General features: G+C 47.7%; 1 protein-coding gene across 1 annotated transcript in view; it reads right to left on the bottom strand.

The window, feature by feature from the left end:
* MYT1 (myelin transcription factor 1) overlaps positions 1-20,326 on the bottom strand; it is a 98,209-nt gene extending 77,883 nt beyond the window's left edge. The window contains exons 1-2 of the mRNA XM_044455149.1: positions 20,314-20,326; positions 19,709-19,809 (exon numbers count right to left, since the gene is read on the bottom strand). Coding sequence (XP_044311084.1) covers positions 19,709-19,809; positions 20,314-20,326 — 114 coding nt within the window. The remainder of the gene's footprint in view (positions 1-19,708; positions 19,810-20,313) is intronic.
* Between the last annotated feature and the right edge of the window lie 663 nt (positions 20,327-20,989).

Genomic DNA, 20,989 nt, shown 5'->3' with positions numbered 1-20,989 from the left:
GCTTTGAAGTGACTTCCTTGGGAGATGCTGCCAGGATATGGGTGGCTTCTGCTGCCTCCCCAGGTGATGAAGGAGAACATGTTTTCAGTTGCTCAAATGTGGGCAGAGTAGAAATATGCCCACAAACTACGCAATTGTCCATGCAACCCAGAAATCTGAAAAGGGGCAGAACTGGGTGAATATACAAGGCCCCAAGACTATTTGGAACTGGGGACTGCACTGCTGTCTTCATGGCTGAAGTGCTCCCAGCAACCTTGAGACAGGGAGCTAAATCAGGGAAGCATTCCAACGAGTTATTGTTGTAATACATAAAAAGAGCCGTCCTTTGCTCAGCACTGGAAAAGTGAGGAACTACCCACCGACGAACTGATTCTAAAAAAGATCCTGGACTGTGCAGAAATGGATAGATTGACTTTATCATTGAAGGAGAAGGAAGATACTGACTTCTATCAAACTTGGGACTCTTTTTATTGTTGGCTAGAGAAACGGGACTTCACATAGATTTAAATATGTTTTTAAGTTATCATAAATGGAAAAAGAAGGGTGTGGGGGCTGACCCAGCGGGCCCGACAGTTTTGATGATTGGTGTTGTTTTTAGTTTTTCTTTGTTTTTTAGGATTATAATGTCAAATAAAACTTATTATTATTTTTTGAAAGAGCAGTCCTGGTCCACCCAGTCCAGCATTCCTGTCCCACAGAATTATGTTTCTTGATCATGTCAATGACCAGAGGGGCGTTGCTGCTGCAGATAATCCCAAGTAATGCCCAAGTATCTTTCTGATTATTTATCATAGTTAAACAAAACAAAGTTCATAGCATAAAATTCCTCCAAGTGGGGGAATGCTAATTAAAATGGCACATGCAGTTCAGAGGAAACAAGTCTGAAGTGATGCACATTGGGAAGAAAATCTTAATTTTGCATAAATGCTGGTGGGGGAGGTGCGCAGATTTGATCAGTATTCTATCCCTGATTAGGAAAAAGGATCCTGGAGTTGCAGATAGCTCAATTAAAAGATCAACTCTGTGTTAGGCTACTGTGAGAAAGGTAAACTGCAAGCTGGGCATCGTTAGAGAGCTTCAGCTGTGGGGTGACATAGAAATGTAATTAATGGTGATGATGATAATGGAAGGGATTAAAAATAGAACTGATATTATATTGCTGTTGTACAAAACTATGTTGCAGCCACACTCAAACACTAAATATAGTCCTGATACTGCCTCAAAATAATATCACAGGGCTAAGAATGGTGCAGAAAAGGGTAACTGAAGTAATTCAGGTGCTACAGCAAGTCCCCTGTGGGGAAACATTGCAACCTTTGTGACACATTTCTTCGCCTGGAAATAGGGGTAAGGGTAGACAAGACACATGGGGCAGAGAAAGTGGAAGTGCGGATTGGTTTTCTCCCTCTCACATGATAACAGAAGCTGGGGTCATCTGGGAAAGCTGAACAGTTGGAAATTTAGGAAGTAGTTCTTCTCAGGGTGCATGTTTGCACAGGAGTGACCACCACTGACTTGGTTGTCTTAAAGGTTTCCCCATGACATTAAAGCCCAGTCATGCCTGACTCCAGGGGGCAGTGCTCATCTCCGTTTCCTAGCCGAGGGAGCCAGCTTTTGTCCGCAGACAGTCTCCGTGGTCATGGGGCCGGCATGACTAAACACCGAGGTGCACGGAACGCTGTTACCTGCCCACCGAAGTGGCACCTTTTCATCTACGTGCATTTGCCTGCTTTCGAACGGCAAGGTTGGCAGGAGCTGGGACGGAGCAACGGGAGCTCACCCCATTGTGCAGATTCGAACCGGCGACCTTTCGATCAACCAGCCCAGCAGCTCAGCGGTTTAAACCACTGCGCCACCTGCAGTCCTGGTCTTAAAGGGAACTAATCATATTGGTGGAAAATAAGACTGTCAATGGCTGCTGGCCGCGAAAGCCGTCTATGGCCCCCCACCCCATCAGAGGCACCCTGCATCTGTATAACAGCTGCCTGGCCAGAGGGTGTTATTCCATTCATGCGCTGCTTCTGGACTTCCTGTTTGGGAGGGTGTCTGTCTGTCTGTCTGCCTGCCTGCCTGCCTGCCTAATCTATCCTTTTGGCTACTGCGTGAACAGCATAGCTGTTTGTGTGTTTTAAGTGGAGATTCCTGATTCCCAGGACTATACCTGAGAATTTCTGTGTATGAAGCATGGCTTTACCAGTGAGCCGGAGATATCCAATAAGCTTCCAAAATGCCACAGAATTCCCTAGGATCCAACTACAAGCCACTTCTCCAGGCTTTCACCACAGGGGTTTCCTTCTGGCTCCTTTATCAATTTTGCACCTCTTTTCTTGGAATCGGTTGACAAAGAAGCAGAGCAGAGATTGGAAAAGAAACCAAACAGCATTTATGCTTTGGCCATGGAACTGGGATGCAGCCAATACACCAGATGGAAGTGGGCAAGCTGGATTCAGGATTTGGCAACGGAGCCAGTGGATCTCTCTTGGTTGTCCTTCCACCCATTCAAGTTGCCCTTTGGCCTGTAAGTGTGGCTGTTGGTTTGGAGGTTTTTTTAATGCTGTACTTTTGCATTTTAATGTGCGTGCATACACCTCTCCGTGTGTCAGTTTTGATAGAAAGGTGAGATATGCAATGAAACGGATGGGTGAATAAATAAATTAAATAAATGGGCAACCCTCAAAATTGGTTGTGAGAATGAGTCATTGCACTCCCCTTGACACTCCGCTGGTTTCTTTAAAGCAAACCTTGTATTTTTTGTTCAGCTGTGGAAATATGGGCCAGAAAAGCAATATTATGTTTCATCTCCAGCATAGAGATTCCACACAGTGGAATTCTGCACACAGACAAACGCATTCAAATCGCCTCTCCAATTTTTGGACTTCGAACGCACTGTTCGGTAAGGAACAGCATCATGAATAAATAATATTTGTAACTTCCAAGTGCACTTATTAATTGGGCAAAATCACCTTGCAGTGTGCCATGCAAGGCTGCCTGGTGGAACTTTGCCTGGGGTAAAATCCTGTGAGAATTTTGCACAGGACACAGTTTCAGTGAGACATTCTTGATGGGTTCGTTCATTCATTCATTTTCAAATTTATAGGCTGCTGAATAGGCCTCGAAGGGCTCTCTGAGCAGCTAACAACATTAAAAACAGGCCAACAGTGCAATTATAAGCACAGGATTGCCTTGCTGGGGGCTGCCCCACTTCTCCTGTTCATTCCCGAGAGGTTTTCTACCAGCAATGGGAGCTTCAGGGAAGATTCACCTCTTCCCACAGAATTCTCCCACATCTCAAAGAAAGCCTGACTTTGATTTATGCTGTTTTGTAACTTGTAAAGCTCTAATAACAAACTGCGCCACTCAGGTTTTGTCTAAATCTTCCGGAGAGGGAACAGCCAGGGAGAGGAAAGCCCCTACTCCAGATTGGTTGCACTGTCAAGTGTGGAAGAAAATATATCTGCTCTAAGCCTAAAGCTCATTTCTTTCAGCTGATAGTGAAAGCCATGCTAAGACCCACAATATAACAGTAGGAGAGTGAGGCAAATTGATGAAGAGTTACTGGAAAGAAGTTATAAAATTATTTCTCAAAAATTGGGAAATAAGATAGTTTCCACACTAGGAATCTAGACAAGCAGCTGTGAGCATGTTCAGAACTCTAAAATGAGATGCCCGTCCTTTCTGCTAGTTATGCCATTTTCGTTTCTGCTTTCCCCCATGTTATATCCTATTAATGTTTGGGGTTTGTTTGTGTAGGAGAGATGACCCAGGGTACTGCCATGCATGAGGTCTGAAGTCCTCTCCCTGCGGCCTGCCGGACAGCCATGCATGCATCCTGTAAAGTTCTGACAGCCTCTCTTAAATTGGAGCACAATTTTTTCTCCAGCATGAGAAAGACTGATTCTTTTCACTGTTCCACACAAAGGGTTGGCCAGTGATTGTGTGTTGCCAGAACCCCCTGTATGAGCACAGAAGATGATGCTGTGGAATGAAATGAACCAAGAGAAGGGGTGTGTGTGTTTATGGGGGTAGAATCGTATGGCTGGAGGCAGCAGCTGAAATATGAGCTGTGTGGAAAGGCACATGCTGTTCCCCTCTCTGTCCCTTCACTGGGAGAGCGTCTAATGAAAACAAAGTGTATCCCCTGCCCACTGGCATAGAGTCATCGGTAAGTGCTAGTTGCCAGCCACGTGATCTGCCGCTCTTCAGTGAAGGAGGAAAGAAGAGAGGCTGTTCTTAAAAGGGGGATTGTCAGCAGAGCTACAGGACAGAATTGAATCCCCACTGTTTAGCGGGTCCCTGCAAATTACAGGTCTCCAAGAAGCTCGGGAGCCACAAACACAGTTTCTCAGCAGAGCAAAATTCCCAGGATTCCTTTGGAGAAGCCTTGACTTCTAACCTTGTGTGGAACTACCAACACGTGGAGCCAGCACCTACAAAAAGCCCCCCTTTTGCCGGCACCCCTCTTTCTCTTGTATCTGGCCAATCCATTTTCCTTCCAAGCTGCACGAGGGCAGGTTGGTGGGTGCTGGGAGTTCTCTAAGTTGTTTTGTTGAAAATGTTGAAGGATGACAAAGTACCCTGAAGTGTCATCTGTGAAGCAAACGTCTCAGATGGAATTTCCATGCATATGATTCTCCCTTGTGGTCATGTAGCACTAACGCACCATGATTTATACTGTGTGATTTGCTAGTGGAGAAGGGGGAGGGGAAAGAAATAAAAAAACAGGAGTAATTTATGCATCCTGTCAACCACAGTCTTGCAGAGCCACCGCCTTATGAGCCCCGTGTTTATTGCAACCTTCCCAATAACCCAAGAAGACAATTACTATAATTTCTATTTTTAAAGCCTCGACTCCCTCTGGACCAATGGCTCACATTTAAAGTGGGAGAGGAGCAGGTGTCAAAAGGACTTCATTACATTTATGAGCCTTTCAAAGATGCCATTCCTGGCGTTCGCCAGAGTTAATGCCTTCCAATGCACGCCTCACAATAGAATTAATATTTTTGATTGCCGGATCTCTCTCTCTCTCTCTCTCTCTCTCTCTCTCTCTCTCTCTCTCTCTTTGCTAAAATGAAATCTAGCCTGGTTTTCTTTTCCTCCCCTCTGCCCCTTTATTTTGTCAGTTTTCCCAGGGATAGTGACAAACATTCTGCTGGTTTTCAAGCATGCCTTGGCAATTTGGAATCTAGCAGATAAATTCATTTTTTTAATGGAATGGAAAAAAGAGCCAGCCAGCAGAAAAGGTTGCAGAAAACATAATGGGGATATGTGGAGACGGCCAACTCCTCTTGATGGACATCAACAGCTGTGGCTTGCATCTTCCTTTTCAACATCACCTTTTTCCACTGGCAATTTAGAAACACAGAAAGAAATAGCCAATAAGGGCCCCTCTTCCCTTATCCCCCCACCCTTGCAAACGGGGGAAGAAAAGAGAAGAAAGGCAGGCAGTTGTGCTGAGGGGGTGGGTGAATGTCAGCCTCCGATTTACAATCGCAAGGTTTTTGCGATGGCACTGAAGGCAGCTGCATCGTCTCTGTCATGAGGCTTTGAAAGGACTGGCTCTCCCCACAGAGGATGCTTTTGAGCAGACTTCAACCTTTCATGGAACCCTCTGATGCCAAACCTTCAGCACAGGGCCTGCGTTTTAATGCTTTCAAGAAACTTTCTCCTTTCTCTCTTTCTTGCACATCGACTTATCGCAGCTGCACTTCTTGTGTGGCTAGCCAAGAATTGTGCCCCCAGGTGCCCAGGAACTGCCATTTTTAAATTAATGTGCACACAGACAGACACAGGGACTGACTGTGCCTTGCATTTCACGACCAGGCTGCTACCCACAAGGGGTTCTTGACTGGACAGAGAAAGAGCAGGGGTGACTCTGAGTGCATCTTACAAAGCCATAGCATCCTAGAGCAGTAGAGTCGGAAGGGGCCGAGAAGGCCGTCAGGTTCCAACCCCTTGCTCAGTGCCGGACTTCCAGATACAGCATCTTCTCCGATGGTGGTCCAGCTGCATCTTGAATGCCTCCAGAGTGGGGAGCTCACAACCTCCCTAAGCCATGGGTTCTCTTGCTGTACTGTTCCAACAGTCAGGAATTTCTTCCCGATGTTCAGTCAGAACTTGGCCTCCTTTAACTCGAGCCCCTTATCCTGTTGTTCTCCACTCTGGGATGATGGAGAACAGATCCTCCCTTTGTTTTGTTTTTTCGATTTCTATCCTGCCTTTTTCCTACCAAGGACTCAAGGCAGCTTGCATCTCCTCCTCCATCTTATCCCCACAACAACAACCCAGTGGGGTAGGTTGGGCTGAGAGTCTGTGACTGGCCCAAAGCCACCCAGTTGGCTCCATGGCTGAGCGGGGACTAGAACCCAGATCGTCTGAGTCCCAGTCCCAGGCTCTGAACCACTACACCACACTGGCTCCCTTCCTCTGTGTAGCAACCTTGCAAGTACTTGAAGAGGGCTATTGTGTCTCCCTCTCTCCCACAGCCTTCTCGCCGCAAGACCGAACATCTAGAGTTAAACTGCATGGTTTCTGGATTAGGAAGCATGGCCTTTGATTTAAGCTCTCTCTTTTATTACTGGGTTCCCTTCGAGGCTCACATTTCCCTGCTGAGGTCCCATTCATATGGGTTCACACCTGTCCCCAGGGTGTGGTCTCTGCATACAGCATGGGGCTTGGACCCATTGCACGGTGACATCTGGCGTGTTGCAGAATGCCTGCCTGCAGAACTTTGCATACACGTGCCTCGTACGTGCAAATGCTCACCTAACAAAAAGGGCAAGGTGATTGCATGAGTGGGGTGAGTACAGGCCATTCAGGTGGCCCAAGTTCCTGCCAGGCTCCCCAGAGCTCACTGGGGGCCTTGCGTACACTGGTCCAGTCTCCCAATTCCAGCTCTTGGCTCTTTCTTTTCCTTCTCTATGTGTCACTCTTCTTTTGTGTCCCTTCTTGAGAGCCATTTCTTACCATGACTTGCTCTTGAACCAGGTTCTAGGTTCTTTACCTCTACTTCTGCTGGCACCTGCTTCCTCCCTATTCCACAGGAACAGGGGAAGCTGCTTTATATGGGGACCGATCATCCATCCATCCATCCATCCATCCATCCATCCATCCCAAAATGGTTCACCCGGGCTGGCCAGCAGCTCTCAGAAGAGCGAGGCCTGCCATTTGCTCCTTTGAACTGAAGGAGTCCAGAGCTCAGAAGACACGGCAGACATCTTAGATCATGGATGGTGGAGCTAGCAGGCTGAAAATATTTGACATGTCAGAACATAGATAGTGAAAAAAATATAAACACCCATGTACTTGCTCACAAAAGTGATCAAGGACAGCATGTTTGAATATGTATCATTCAAAGGAGGTTTTGTTTCAAAAGGCTATTTGAAGACAGGAAAACCGTAGATGAGAAAGAGAATCAAAATGTTTGAGTTGCTCCTCTTCTCTTACAACCTACATTTGCTCAGAGGCAGCAAAAAGCTAAGGGAGAAAAACGGGGGCAGGGGAGAAGGAATGATCGCATTTTGTCACCGAAAGGGGTTCAATGCAACACCTCTTCCATCTAGTTTCCCTTTATTGGTGTATCTAACCAAAGTTGAGCTTGGGTGGACTCCGGGGGATGGTGGAGGACAGGAAGGCCTGGAGGAATGTTGTCCATGGGGTCGTGACGGGTCGGACGTGACTTCGCGACTAACAACAAACCAAAGCTGAAGGCTGAAGAAGAAATGGAAGACCAGCCAGGAAATGGATGGATCAGTTCCTTCAAGGAAGCCACCATCCTGGGTTTACAAGAGCTGAGCAGGCTGTGGAGGGCAGGCCATTTTGGAGGTCCACCATAAATTGCAGTCAACTTAATGGCACCTAACCATATCAAGGCCTATACACCAAAAACACCATTTTTCTGTATTTCAAGAAAAAAATTCTGGGAAACCATCTAGCCACCACATTGAGTGACTTATCTGAAAAGTTTCTTAATTACCTTCCCCAGTAGTCAAGAGAACATTCAACATTATTTAAAATCTTTACGTACGTGTTCAATGACATACAGCGAAACCACAATGATAAATGGTGAGTACCGAAGCTGGACAATGGAAACAGGAGTGGGTTGTAGCACAACCCTGGCAAGTCCCCCTTACTCCGGCTGTGGTCCTGCAAAGCTCCTAAACTGGGAGGTTTCTAAGCTTTCAGGACCCTGCAGGGCTGAAGCTAACGGGGCAGGAATAGCAGCAGAAGCACTCTTGCTTCCGGGGCTTCTCTGAAGTTTTCCTAGATGGGCTTTTCAGCCCCATCTAACGAGCAGTCAGTGTGCTGGGGTGGATCTCTTGCTTTCCCTTCTGACATCCAAGTGCCTTCCCTGATCTTGGAGGAGGTTTGCAAGCTGCCCTGTGGTTCCAGGATTCCGCACGCAGGAAACAAGGGATTGCCCTCTCCGTTGATAAAGGCATTCGCCCTCAACGGACCATGGAGAAGCTCCTACAGTGTTTCCCACCTTCTCTGGGGGAAGTCTAGCGTTTCCAGGGGCCTAGCAAAAATCACCAGGACAGCTTCCCTGTACAGAGAACTGGTGTGCAGAAAGTAGGGCCGGGTGAATTTTAATAGAAATTGCTTGGGCTGCATTTTAATAGAAACGTAGCTACTTCTGCCCTTTTGAATCACTATGTAGGGATGTGTGAGAAATCCGTTTTGGGGGTGGGAATCCATCAGATTGCCTGGGCTTGGGTCCCTGGACTCCGGCCGTGAGTTCGGCTTCCCGGGGGCATGCCACGTGCTCACCAGGAAGGGTGCGTGGGTCCCTTTCCTGAGCACACGGCCTGCAGCCTTTATCTGTGCCTGCTGCTGAAAGAGGTTGCTGGTGGCACAACCGGGGTTCATTGGGTGCTTGCAGACTTCCTCTCAGCTCAGCTCACTTTTTAAGACAGCTCCAAGCACCAGAGGAAGTCTGCAAGCCGAGGAGCGACAGATCCCACAGAGCTGGATTGCAACGCTTTCACTATGCATATGGCTTGCAGGTTGGAGAAACCCGGAGGAAGCAAACGACCATATACCTATGCTGGGTGGATAACATGATTTTTAAAAATAAAAATCAGCCTGCACCCCACATACCTTCTTCATCCATTCTGTTGCTCTCAGCTGCAGTTTCATAGATAGTTTCACCCATTGTTTTCCTAGAGGGTCTTCCCAGCTGCTTGATTTAAGTTCTCCTGACATCCCACCCCATGTGAGTCATGTTCACAGCTGAATTAACTGGCAGTTTCCTTTATACATCCTCAGCCCCCCCCCCCCCCCCCCTAACCCCCCCGTTTTGCGGTTAAAACCCCCCCCCCCCCCGATGCGGCTTGTATGAGGTATTCGCCAGCGTTGCATCTCGGGAGCACGTTTGCCATTCACTCCTCCCTAGGCCCCGAATTAAAAATTACTGCTGTGTAATAAACAGCCTAACGAAGCTGGGTTGTCAGTTCTCGTTTGCAGAAATGAGGGGCGCCAATGAAACATTTAACGACGTGTGATCGGAAGAGCGGCTGCTGTGAGAGGGGGCGGATTGGGAAGCCCATACAGGGCAGGGCGCCGGGCGCGACTGCGCTTCTGTTGCTGCCATGTGCGGGGCTGGCACAAGAAGGCGCATCTTCTGACCTTCACAGAGCAACACGGAGCCTATCAGGAGACGGAAAGCAGGCACGAGCTGGTGCAGAGGCTTAGCAAGAGAGGCGGCTCTGTTGGTTCTCACCGTCCCTGTGCCTGAACGCAGCACCCCTGCTGTTTGGATCACATCAGAGATGTGTGGACAGCATGAGGCAGGAGGGTGTATTTTTTTGTGGGGATGGCCTGACAGGAGCAGTGAAAACTTGGAATTTCAGCTGATCGAGTCTTAAAAGCCAATCGCCGCTCTTAATTTGTCCTGCCACTTGCTGGGTGTAGAACTAGGAGCCTGGCTCTGGCATAGAGATTACTGTCGTAAACCATCCAGGGAGCTTTGGCTATTGGGTGGCACAGAAGGAAAACATACCAATATCATTATCAGCGCTACTCATATTATTAATAATATTTTGTTTTATGCCACCGCTTCCTTTGAGGACCCCTGTGCAGGGCACATCCTTCTGTGCTCACCCCTAAACATTATCCTTGCAAGATCGTAGGTGGGGAAGGCTTAAAGCTGAGAGGTTGTGAGTGGGGCTGAGGTCATCACTGAGCTTCACAGCTGGCCAGAGCCTATGACAGCCAACCTTGTGTGGTTTCCATGGATCTTTTTTTTTGCTTGGCTGTGTCTGTCAGACGCTTGTGTGGTTTCCACGCTCCTTGCTCAGTCCTCCTGCTGTTGGCACTTATCCCATCAGCCACTGTGCCTGCAGTTTCATTCCATTCTGCAAAGCTTGCTGCTCTTTCCAGGGGACTCTGTGGTAGCTGCACAGCAGAGGCATGGAAACCCTCACACCAGGTTTGGAGGACCAGAGAAACTACAGTGAAGTCTGGAAACCGTAGACCAGGCCACTGTTTCTTACTGGGGTTTCTACAAAGCAAAGATGCCGTGCTGACGGACCCCAGCAGGGTTTGGATGACACGACAGACCACTGTGATGAAACAACCATTGTGGTTTGCCATGTTGTGAGAACCTGCCCATTGTGAAGCAGGAGCTGTTCTTCACTTGTGGTGTTTGGTTCTTATCTCCCCTGGCTAGCAGCCCATGTGCCATGGCCTGTTCTTTCTAACTCCTACGGAAAATTATCTACTCAGAGAGGATAAACCACAGGTGGAGAAAGGCAGCCAGTGGTGCCCCCTTGCGCATGTGCGCATGTGCGCGCTTCCCTCACTCTCTAGTTCTCCCTACTTTTTGGTGGAATGGCCTTCAGATTTCTCAATTGGAACAGATCTTACTGGATGAATTGCTTTCAAGGGGTGACTGAAATACGTAACCCAGCACTTGCTGAGTTATTTCACTGAATTTGGGACTCAGAGTACCTATTGCCCACACAATTTCAAGTCTGGCTGCATAGCCATGAGGGCTAGAAACTTACCCATAAAAGCAGAGCAGAGCAAAAACTCGTATAGTTGACAGTATTAAAAGCTGAATTCTGTGCCTATGTGGTTTAAAGCTTTTGCATAGGATGCAGTGACTTTGACCTAGTAACAGGCTTAAAAAAATCTCAGGTACACGGACACCGCCCTCTTTCACCTATACTGGTGTGCACAGAGATTCAGGGCTATGCCAAGTCCCTTGGGAATGTCTCCTTCCACTTTTAGCAAAATGTCAAGCTGCAATGGAACATGGTATCTTTGGCTAAAGTTGTCTCCTGTTGGAACCCCCACCTCCTCCTTGGCACATGCCCAGACCCCAAGATCTGGTGCCTTGCAAAGCTACCCAAGATGCACTGAAACTTTGCCTCTTTGAGCCATACCCAATTCTCATTTTACTTACAGCAGAGACACTGCAATGACTAGAAATCAAATCAGACTAATATTGGATACAACTCTGGGAGCTGAACTCGCTTGATGATTCATGAAACAGCTGGAGTATTTTGAAAGAGGAGCGCTGGAAATGGCCTCAGTTATTTTGCAAATTAATGAGATGAACGGAGGTCAAGTGCAGAATGCCAGGGAGGTCAGGTCCTACGTCCTCCTGGCAGAAAGTGGGCAGCTCAGGGTTTGCAGGAGTGGCAGCTGCAAAACTCCTGATCTGCCCCAAAATGCATCACTAGAAAGCATGGTGAAGAATGCAGATCTGAAAACCTCTACCAAGGAATTCTGTTCCTTTAGCACCCGACAAGGTAATGACTATAGCTGGCTATATCGCAAGAAGAGGTCTCTTGCTGGTGTGAATGCAGCCCCTTCGTCAACTGGTGGGAGATTGCATGCTAAATGATGCGCTAATTTCCTTTTTCAAACCGAAAGCACCTGAGCCAAAATTTGGGTGGTGGGGAGAATGCAAGATGGAAGTCCTTCTTCACAAACAACACTGAAAAACGGGCTGCAGAGCAGCTTCTTTGTACCGGACACGCACTGAGATCCAGTGTGGCCCTAATGATGATATTGCTGGACTGGGACGCAGGACACAGGAATTCAGTCCTCACTTGACCATGAATTCATCAGGTGGCTTTGGGTGGGCCACTGACTGTCAGCCTTACCTACCTTGCAGGGTTGTTGTGAGGACACAAGGAGAGGAGGGGAAGATTTATTTAAGCTGCCTGGAGTTCCTTTCAGGAAAAAGGAAGAATATAAATTTGCAAAAGAAAGAATTTGCAAAAATGTGCCCATTAAAATGGTAATTTATTATGTACTATTATGTACTATTGTATTTCAATGTATTTTATCATGTTGTAAGCCGCCCCGAGGTTTCGGCAAGGGGCGGCATAGAAATGTTATAATAATAATAATAATAATAATAATAATAATAATAATAAAATGGACACAAAGATGCATACCTGTGGGAATGTATACATTTTGATAAATTTGTTCTGTCTGTGTTTTGTGGCCTGCTGGTCATCCATATCTGCTTATTGGCAGAATTGGATTTTTTCCCCTGTAAATGGACATATAAGAATTTCATTCCTGTTTGCAAATATGCATTAGCACTAATGCAAACTTGCACAAATCTTCCCAAAATTATGTGTTAAAATATCTGGTTGGCAAATCCACAGAATCCTCATTATTTGGGGAAAAAATTCAGTCTGCTAAAAAATCTGGAAGCTGGATTCATAGACATCTGCCCTCAATCCAATCTTTACCGTTTGCTGGGACATCTGTACTAGCAAAACTCAACACCCAAAGCTGGATGTTTCTGCAATGCTTTAAAAAGAAAGGAGTTCCATAAGCATGACCTCAAGAAGGGCAAGCGAGGCCAAGATGGACAGATTCACCCATCCCTATTCCGGGAATTTTCAAAAAGGTGAGGAAGAAACCCAAATTCTCTCCCTGTTTTGGATTTTCAGTGCTGCGGATACCTGGAGGTCCGTAACCTGTGAAGACCCTGCAGTTTTGGGGGATGCGCCAGGTGCAGCTTTTCCAGTCAATGGGCCACTGTGAGCCCCCGCTCACTGGCAGCGAGTCTATGGATCCAGGCTGGTTCAGCTGCTCCGCACGGAGTCCGTTTCCACCCTCACAAGATGATGTCTTGTTGCCAGGGGGACACAGGCCCCCGTGTTTCAGTGGGACCCAGATAGGACAGGAAGCGTCCCTTCATAAAAGCCCCCTAATCTTCTGGCAAGAGAACTTAGCCTGAACTTTCAACAGTTCCGCCTTTCTCCTTTCCTCCTTTTCAAAAAGTTGCAGCTGTATCTCTTTCGTGAAATACCCTCCTGTGTCAAAACAACAGCGCCGACTTTCTTTTTCCAACTTGCTTTCCTCTTAGGAAGACTTCTAATGAGGGCTACTTCATTAATTAAAGAAGGGGCTCATTTAGCTCTTCCAGTGTCTCTGCCTTTCACCTGGCTTGCCAGGAGTGTCTTTTGACACACTGTCTTAAAGGGAACGGGGAGCCTTTTAAACTGGTCCTCAATTCAAAGCTTGTCTTGCTGATATTTATTATGCCTCTTTTGACTGGGAAAGAAACCGAGTTTGGGAGCAAAGGACCTTCAGATGCGGCCTCAGCGAGTTTCCAAGCAGCATCTCCTGAGTTGCAGTGCCTGGGCTTAGCACGAAGTGCCTTTTTAGGGTCACACTAGAGTTTATTTGGGGAGAAGCAAGTCACTCTCTGGAGTTAAAATACGGAAATAAAAGCAGCAAGTGCCAAGGTTTGGGGGCTCCCGGCCAGACACCCTCTGTGGTCCCATCGTCCAGTGAGTCCTGCTTTTCCAAGAGGCAAGCAAGCAGTTTTCAGCTCCTGGTGGGTCATGGTTCCTCAGCAGATGCTCAACCTACCCTTGACATAGACTCTGAAAACACTGGTTTTCATCCTTGTGCTGGAGGATTCTATGTTCCCTTTCCTTCCTCGGTGAGAAAAACCTGTGGGGGCCAGTTTTGAGGGAGCTATCAGCAAAGGGTGATAGCAAAACATTCCTCTGCTCCTGGTTATTTATGGATTTATTGGAGACATGTATATGTCCTGCCCTTCAGTCCGGGAGAGGCCCCCGTGCCAGCTTGCTGGTCCATAAAAACAATAACATTCCTACGGTCACATTTACAATCTGAAAAGAAACATCACAACGGGAAAAAATGGATGGGGAAGGAAAGGAAAAAACCCAGATCCAATTCTTGATTTACAGCTCCTGCAATGACCAGCTGTGATGGAAATGGGCTGCCCACACTTCAGGCCTCCAAGAGATAGCCTGGTGATCTAGCATTTGGGTTCTGACTTTATTTCTTTACTTAGAATATTTTTACCCATCCTATACAATCCAATTGTCCCAGGAGTTTGATAATCTTGAAATGTTGGCTTGCAGAATTTGGGTCTAAGGGCCAAATCCAGGGTTGCCCAGTGGGCCACCTTCTTCCCTCCAGTCCCGTCCTTTTGTGGCCTCTTGGCAGCGGTGCATTTTTTCCCATTCTAAAAGGCTGAACTACTTCTTATTTTGGTCAGGATTAGTTAAGGGCAGGATGAAATTTAAGTTTAATCATAATGTTTTCAGGGAAATTATAAAGTTAACAGAAGGCAATAATTTCAGTGTTGTAGTGGCTCTGTTTGTCCAAATCTAGAGAGTTGGAATCGTTCTTTGAGAATTGTTTAAAGTCAGTACTTATTGCATTGCTGCAAAAGAAAAATGTTGGAATTTGTAGTGATTACAGGATCATACATTGGATGAAACTTAAAAAAGGGTTTTCTTGAAAACAATGCATGGTAGAATTTGGAAGTAACATGAAGAGGGAGCAGGAAACACAATTTGGCTTCCGAAGAGCCAAATTCAGAACCAGGCAAGCATTATTCCGCATATGTGTGCTTGGGGAAAGATGCAGAAAGCATGAACATTGCTTGCTTTACTGGCTGTGAGAAAGCTTTTGACAAAGTAGAACATGCAAAGTAAGTGAAGCTGCTGGTAAGCAAAGACTTCCATTCAAGAGGTATCATAAACTTGTCTTGGTAACAAAAAGCTGCAGTGAAAGTTGAAGTTCAGATGACAGCAAATAAAGAGCTACAAAGAGGGTATGGCAAGGACGCATACCTTCTTCCTTGCTTTTATTTGTACTCCAAGAACATCTTTAAAGATGAACTCCCTGATTTCAATGACGATATCACTGTTAATGAGAGATTATCAATAGCATTTGATATGCAGATAATGGAGTACTGCTAGCTAAAAATTAGATAACAAAGAGTATTTGATAAAGTCAGTGAAATGAGGATCGCACATGATCTAAAAAAATAAAAGTTAGAATAAGCGGATCCAGGGATGGCCGCTAACTATAGACCAGTGGCCAACATCCCGTTTCTGGGCAAGGTGTTAGAGCGAGTGGTGGCGGGACAACTCCAAGCACTCTTGGATGAAACTGATTATCTGGACCCATTTCAGTCCGGCTTCAGACCCGGGTACGGTACTGAATCTGCCTTGGTCGCCCTGTACGATGACCTGTGCAGGGAGAAGGACAGGGGGAGTGCGTCCCTGTTGGTTCTCCTGGACCTCTCAGCGGCTTTCGATACCATCGACCATGGTATCCTTCTGGATAGGCTGGCGGGATTGGGGGTCGGAGGCACCGCTTTGCGGTGGTTCCGCTCCTATCTCAACGACCGATTCCAGAAGGTGGTGTTGGGGGACTATGGCTCTGCGCCATGGCAGCTTTGCCATGGGGTACCGCAGGGTTCCATTTTGTCCCCTTTACTGTTCAATATCTACATGAAACCGCTGGGAGAGGTCATCAGGAGGTGTGGGCTGCGGACCCATCAGTATGCTGATGATACCCAGCTCTACCTCTCGTTTTCCACCAATCCAGGTGAGGCAGTGGCTGTACTGAACCGGTGCCTGGCCGAGGTAATGGGCTGGATGAGGGCCAATAAACTGAAGCTCAATCCAGACAAGACGGAGGTCCTGTTGGTTGGCGGTTCGGGCTTCGGAGAAGGTGACCTGAACCTTGTCCTGAATGGGGTTGCACTCCCTCCTAGGGACAAGGTCCGCAGCTTGGGAGTGCTCCTCGACCCGGAGCTTTCACTTGAAGCTCAGGTGACAACAGCGGCGAGGAGCGCTTTCCTCCAGCTTCGGCTGATTCATCAGCTGCGCCCCTACCTGGAGTACAACTGCCTTGCAACAGTGACTCATGCGCTGGTGACTTCCCGTCTTGACTTCTGTAACGCGCTCTACGTGGGGCTACCCTTGAAGACGGTCCGGATACTTCAATTGGTTCAGAATAGAGCTGCCAGGCTGCTGACAGGGACTGGACGTTATGTTCACATGACGCCAGTTCTCCGTCAGCTTCACTGGCTCCCCATTGAAGTCCGGGCCCAATTCAAGGTGTTGGTAATGACCTATAAAGCCCTAAACGGCTTGGGTCCTGGTTACCTGAAGGAGCGCTTACATCCATATTTGCCCAGTCGCCCCCTGAGATCGGCGGGAGAGGCCCTTCTCCGGGAGCCCTCCGTGAGAGAAATTAGGAGGGTGGCTACTCGGAGAAGGGCTTTCTCAGCGGTGGCGCCTAAGTTATGGAATGCGCTCCCCAGAGAGGTCCGCCTGGCGCCGTCGTTATTTGTTTTTCGGCGCCAGGCTAAGACCTTTTTATTTAAGCAACATTTTAAATGCTAAATACAATTGAATTTTATCTGGCCAGGGCGGCTTATTTTATAATGTGTGTTTTAATTAAGATTATTTTATATGGATTTTAACTTGTTTTATCTATGTTGTAAGCCGCCCCGAGGCTTCGGCGAATGGGGCGGCATAAAAATGTTTTAATAAATAAATAAATAAATAAGGAAGGCTCAGAGTAGCTTTTTAAGATGGGAAATGTAACATGTAACAAAAAAAACTTAAAAATAGTCCTGATAATATGTACTGTGTATTTTAGGCATTTTCAGTGCTACTGTATGGCATGGAATTGTGCTTAACACAGACTGCCATGAAAAAGATAGACATGTGGCTTTATAGCAGGATGTCACAAATTTCATGGCCCAAGAGAGTGAAGAGAATGCATAGAAACAGAAACTGAGTCAGAAGGGGACTCCAGGGCCATCTAGTCTGACCCCAGGCTCCAGCCAGCTCTGCTCATGACATGCCCTCCAAGTGCATGTCCAGCCTATCCTTGAACACCCTCACTGATGGGGCCTCAACCACCTCTCGTGGAAGCCCATTTTATACCCTCGGGGTCCTGATTGTCAGGAAGTGCTTCCTGGCATCTAAATGGAACCTTGGTTCCCTGAGCTTTGCTCCGTTGGAATAAATAGGTCCCTACCCACCTCCATGTGACACCCCCTCACATACCTGTATGTCGCCAACAGATCCCCTCTGAGTCTCCTCTTCTCCAGGCTGAAGAGACCCAGTTCCCTCAGTCTCGCCTCTTACCCCATCCCCTGCAAACTTGTGGCCCTACACTGCACTGACTCTAACGTGGCTATATCCTTCCTGTAATGAGGAATTATAAAACATAGAAATTGCAGAAAATGGGAGTATTTTGGTGATATGGTGAGAAATGAAACATATAGACTGCTGCCGCTGTTTATACAAGGTAAAATAAACCAGGAACTCAGACCGGGCTGCTGCAAAGTGGGCCAGAATCTGGGAAGCCAAAACCAGGGAATCTGGTGGACTTTCCACACAAAAGAGATTCTGCGCCCATCCCTTGGTCTACAGCAATGCAAAAATCACATTGCTTTTCTTTAAATATGCATTTAAGTATGTGATTTTTATGAATGCCAAAAAAAAACAAAACAAAACCAGGCATGATTCATGATCCAAGAATATGCAGGGCAGAAGCGGAGTAACTAATTTCTGTCGTGGGTCACACATTTCTTCAGAGGCCATCCGATGAGGACTGCACACTGGCAGTGGGCGGGGCCAAAGTCCATGGTGGGTGGGGCCAGAACCAAAAGTAGGCGGGGCCTCCCCTCCCCTGCTGCCCCTTCCTCTGCTCGCCTTTCCGTTTCCTGTCACCTGCTCTCCCTCTCCCTTCCCACCCCATACAGCTGGGCAAAGGCAACATGCTTTTTCCAGAAATCTGGGCTGGTTGCCTGCAGAGAGTTAGCTGCCAATGCCCTCGGGGCTGTAGGTTCCCCACCCCGATGGAAGGGAGGACTGGGCACCAGTGCTCAAGCACTGCCAGTTTAATGGGGGTTAAGGAAGAACTTCCAGTGCGTGTGTCTTGAGAGTGGCCCTACTGAGCTCTGCAGGACTTACTCCTAGATAAATGTGCATGACAATGTTGCACAGCCTGGTGCCCCCTGGATGTGTCAGACTACAAGGCCCATGGTACCCAGGCTGCTTGGCCTATGGCTATGCTGGCTGGAAATCATGGGAACTGAGGTCGAAACACCTGAAGGGCCAAGGTTAGATCGCGGCGCCTGTCTGCTTCTATGGAATTTTGGGACATTTGGGTGGGGGTGGATGGAGAAGGAGTATGGATGCGGGGCTGTGTGTGAAACTTATTTTATATTGTTATTTTTTGTATTTTAACTTAATGTTTGTATTTTACAAACATTTTAGCTTAATGTTATGTTAAGTGAATGTTTTAACTCAATGTTTGTATTTTAGCTTAATGTTGTGGGCTGCCCCGAGGCTTTGGCGAATGGGGCGGCATAGAAATGTTTTAATAAATAAGATAAATAAATAAAATGACCCTCACCCATGTGCTCAGGCCGTGCATTGATTTCAAAAGCATCCAGCCAGATATGCTCACGGGCACCAAGGTAGCAACCTTCCCCAGTAGCTGGAATTTAGACACATACGGCCCTGGACAAAGCCCTTGTGGGCACCATCCAATATGGCTGCCCATTCTCTGAACTGGAGGATGATGGGCATGCACTGGAGGATGATGGGAGGAGCACGGAGGCAAGGATGGTCTACAACTCACTCATCAGTTGATTGTGGTTGTTTAAGTGCTGTAGGCTTGCTCATGAGGAGGAGGAACCCTATATCCTGGCGGAGCTTCACTTCTCCTCCCCATCCCCTGAAAACCCACCACCCAATGCTGGCTCCGAAATTACCCTTGCAATTCAGAAAGAACAGCAGCAGCTGTGAACACATCCCTGAATTCAGAGCTGCAGTTCAGACCCCGGGGACTTTTCCAAGGGTGGAGCTTCCAAATTTCCTACAATGATCCAGACAAGAGTCTGGCACCCAGAGACCTGCAGACTGTTATTCCCCTGGTTTTGATAACCTGCTAAGCTAATGGCCAGAATCCCAGCCTCTGGTCATGCAGAGCTGTGTGGGACACGTGTGGCTATGTTTTGACCAGTACGATGGGCAGACGTCCTAGTTTGCAGAGGAAAAGCCTCCCTTCAGAGGGGTCCCGTCAACTCCTGGTTTGGAGTCAAAGAAGCAGACGCTAGGAGAGCCATCCCGTCGGTGCTTAGCCCCAGAGCAACAGGTGCAAAGCTCACCTTCCACACTGTGGTGAGATAGATTGCACTTCTATTTCAATTATAGCTACCATTTCTAAATGTGTACCCGTGTGTATACATTTACATATGTAAATGCCGCACTTACTGCTTTTATCCTTTGTTGTAAACTGCCCAGAGAGCTTTTACTAAGTGTGGCATAGAAATGAAATTAATTAATACATTAATGATAATGCACTTCGGCCTCCTGGTTCTGGTGATGCACCAGCTCGGCTGGGTCTAGTACAGCTCTTTTCTGAGGACGATTTGCGTTCTCACCTTGATGTGCCCGCTGTGGAGGCTTTTTGCTGTCTCGCAACTGCTGATCTTTTCTCCACGGGTCCACCTTTGACTCAGCAGTTTGCCTCGGTACTCATTTTCTGAGGACGGAAGAGAAAGAGAGAGCATCAGCAACGAGGGCCGCAGCTGACAGAGGCCGATGGCAGAACCTCGCAAGTACCCTCAAGCAATCGCTCTAGGAGTCCCGGTCTTCAGCCTGGGTGGATTGTCACGGGGTCTCTCCTCTCCTCTCCTCTCCTCTCCTCTCCTCTCCTCTCCTCTCCTCTCCTCTCCAACTTTGCACTGGCAGGCCAGCAGTCCAATTCAGTCCAGGTGAAAGATCCTTGAGGTGGCCCTCCCAGTGCTGTTGGACAGCAACTCCCATCATCCTTCACCACTGACCATACTTCCTTGGCCTGCTGGAAGCTCCACTCCAACAACCATCAGGCGCCCCTTCTGATCTGCACCCCACCTTTTAGCAAGAGCAGAATTTCTGGAGGTCGGCGTGGTCTTTAAGGCCACCAGACAACTGCAAGGGATTCGCTGTCCAAGGTGGAGCATGTAGGGGCCAAGATCCTGGGATTCTGTGAGCGCTCTCTAATTACCTCTAAGGCGCATTAGACCCCAGAGCAGCAACCTCGAGCAGTGCGCTCCCTCTGGCATTTGCTCATCAGGACTGGACCTCATTTTACTCTCCCTGTGGAACTTCTAAGGTGACTCCACCACCAGTCACTGGCCACAACGGGGCTTGCTTATCCTGCTGTGTTGCTCAGCTTTGCAGCATGTCCTGGTACGGCCAGTTGTCCCTGGAACTGAGCTGCACCGCCGGCTGCCCACCCTGCCACTTCTTCCTGTACCATCACAATCGTGGACTGGCCAGGATTGAAGCAAAGGGATGCTCTGAGCAGCTGCATCACCTCTGAGCACAACAGCAGGACGGAAACATTTTGATTATTTTCTAAAGAAAAGAGACACCCATGAGCCACGTTCTCCAGCTGCCTGGTGGCAAAATAGCACACAGATGAAGGCAGTCCTGCAAGACCACAAGCCAAAGACCACGTTCCTCCATGCAGCCTCCTGGTTCCATGCCAGGATTGAAATCTCTGGAGCATCCGCTATCGCTGGCTTCACACAATGTAACAAGCAACCTGCATGGTTGTCAAAGTTCACAGGGTTCTTCCACTATCTAAACAACAGACAGTCTGGTGGTATCTATGTTAGCATGGATTGCATCCTCCTCCCCAGCCAACCTCTGGCTGGGAACATGCATCCCATCAGCCA

The sequence above is a fragment of the Varanus komodoensis genome, unplaced genomic scaffold, assembly GCF_004798865.1.
Source record: "Varanus komodoensis strain SLA01 unplaced genomic scaffold, ASM479886v1 scaffold8, whole genome shotgun sequence".
NCBI classification, from domain to species: Eukaryota; Metazoa; Chordata; class Lepidosauria; order Squamata; family Varanidae; genus Varanus; species Varanus komodoensis.
The sequence above is the reverse complement of the archived record's forward strand: the minus strand, read 5'-3'. Positions and strand labels throughout refer to the sequence as shown.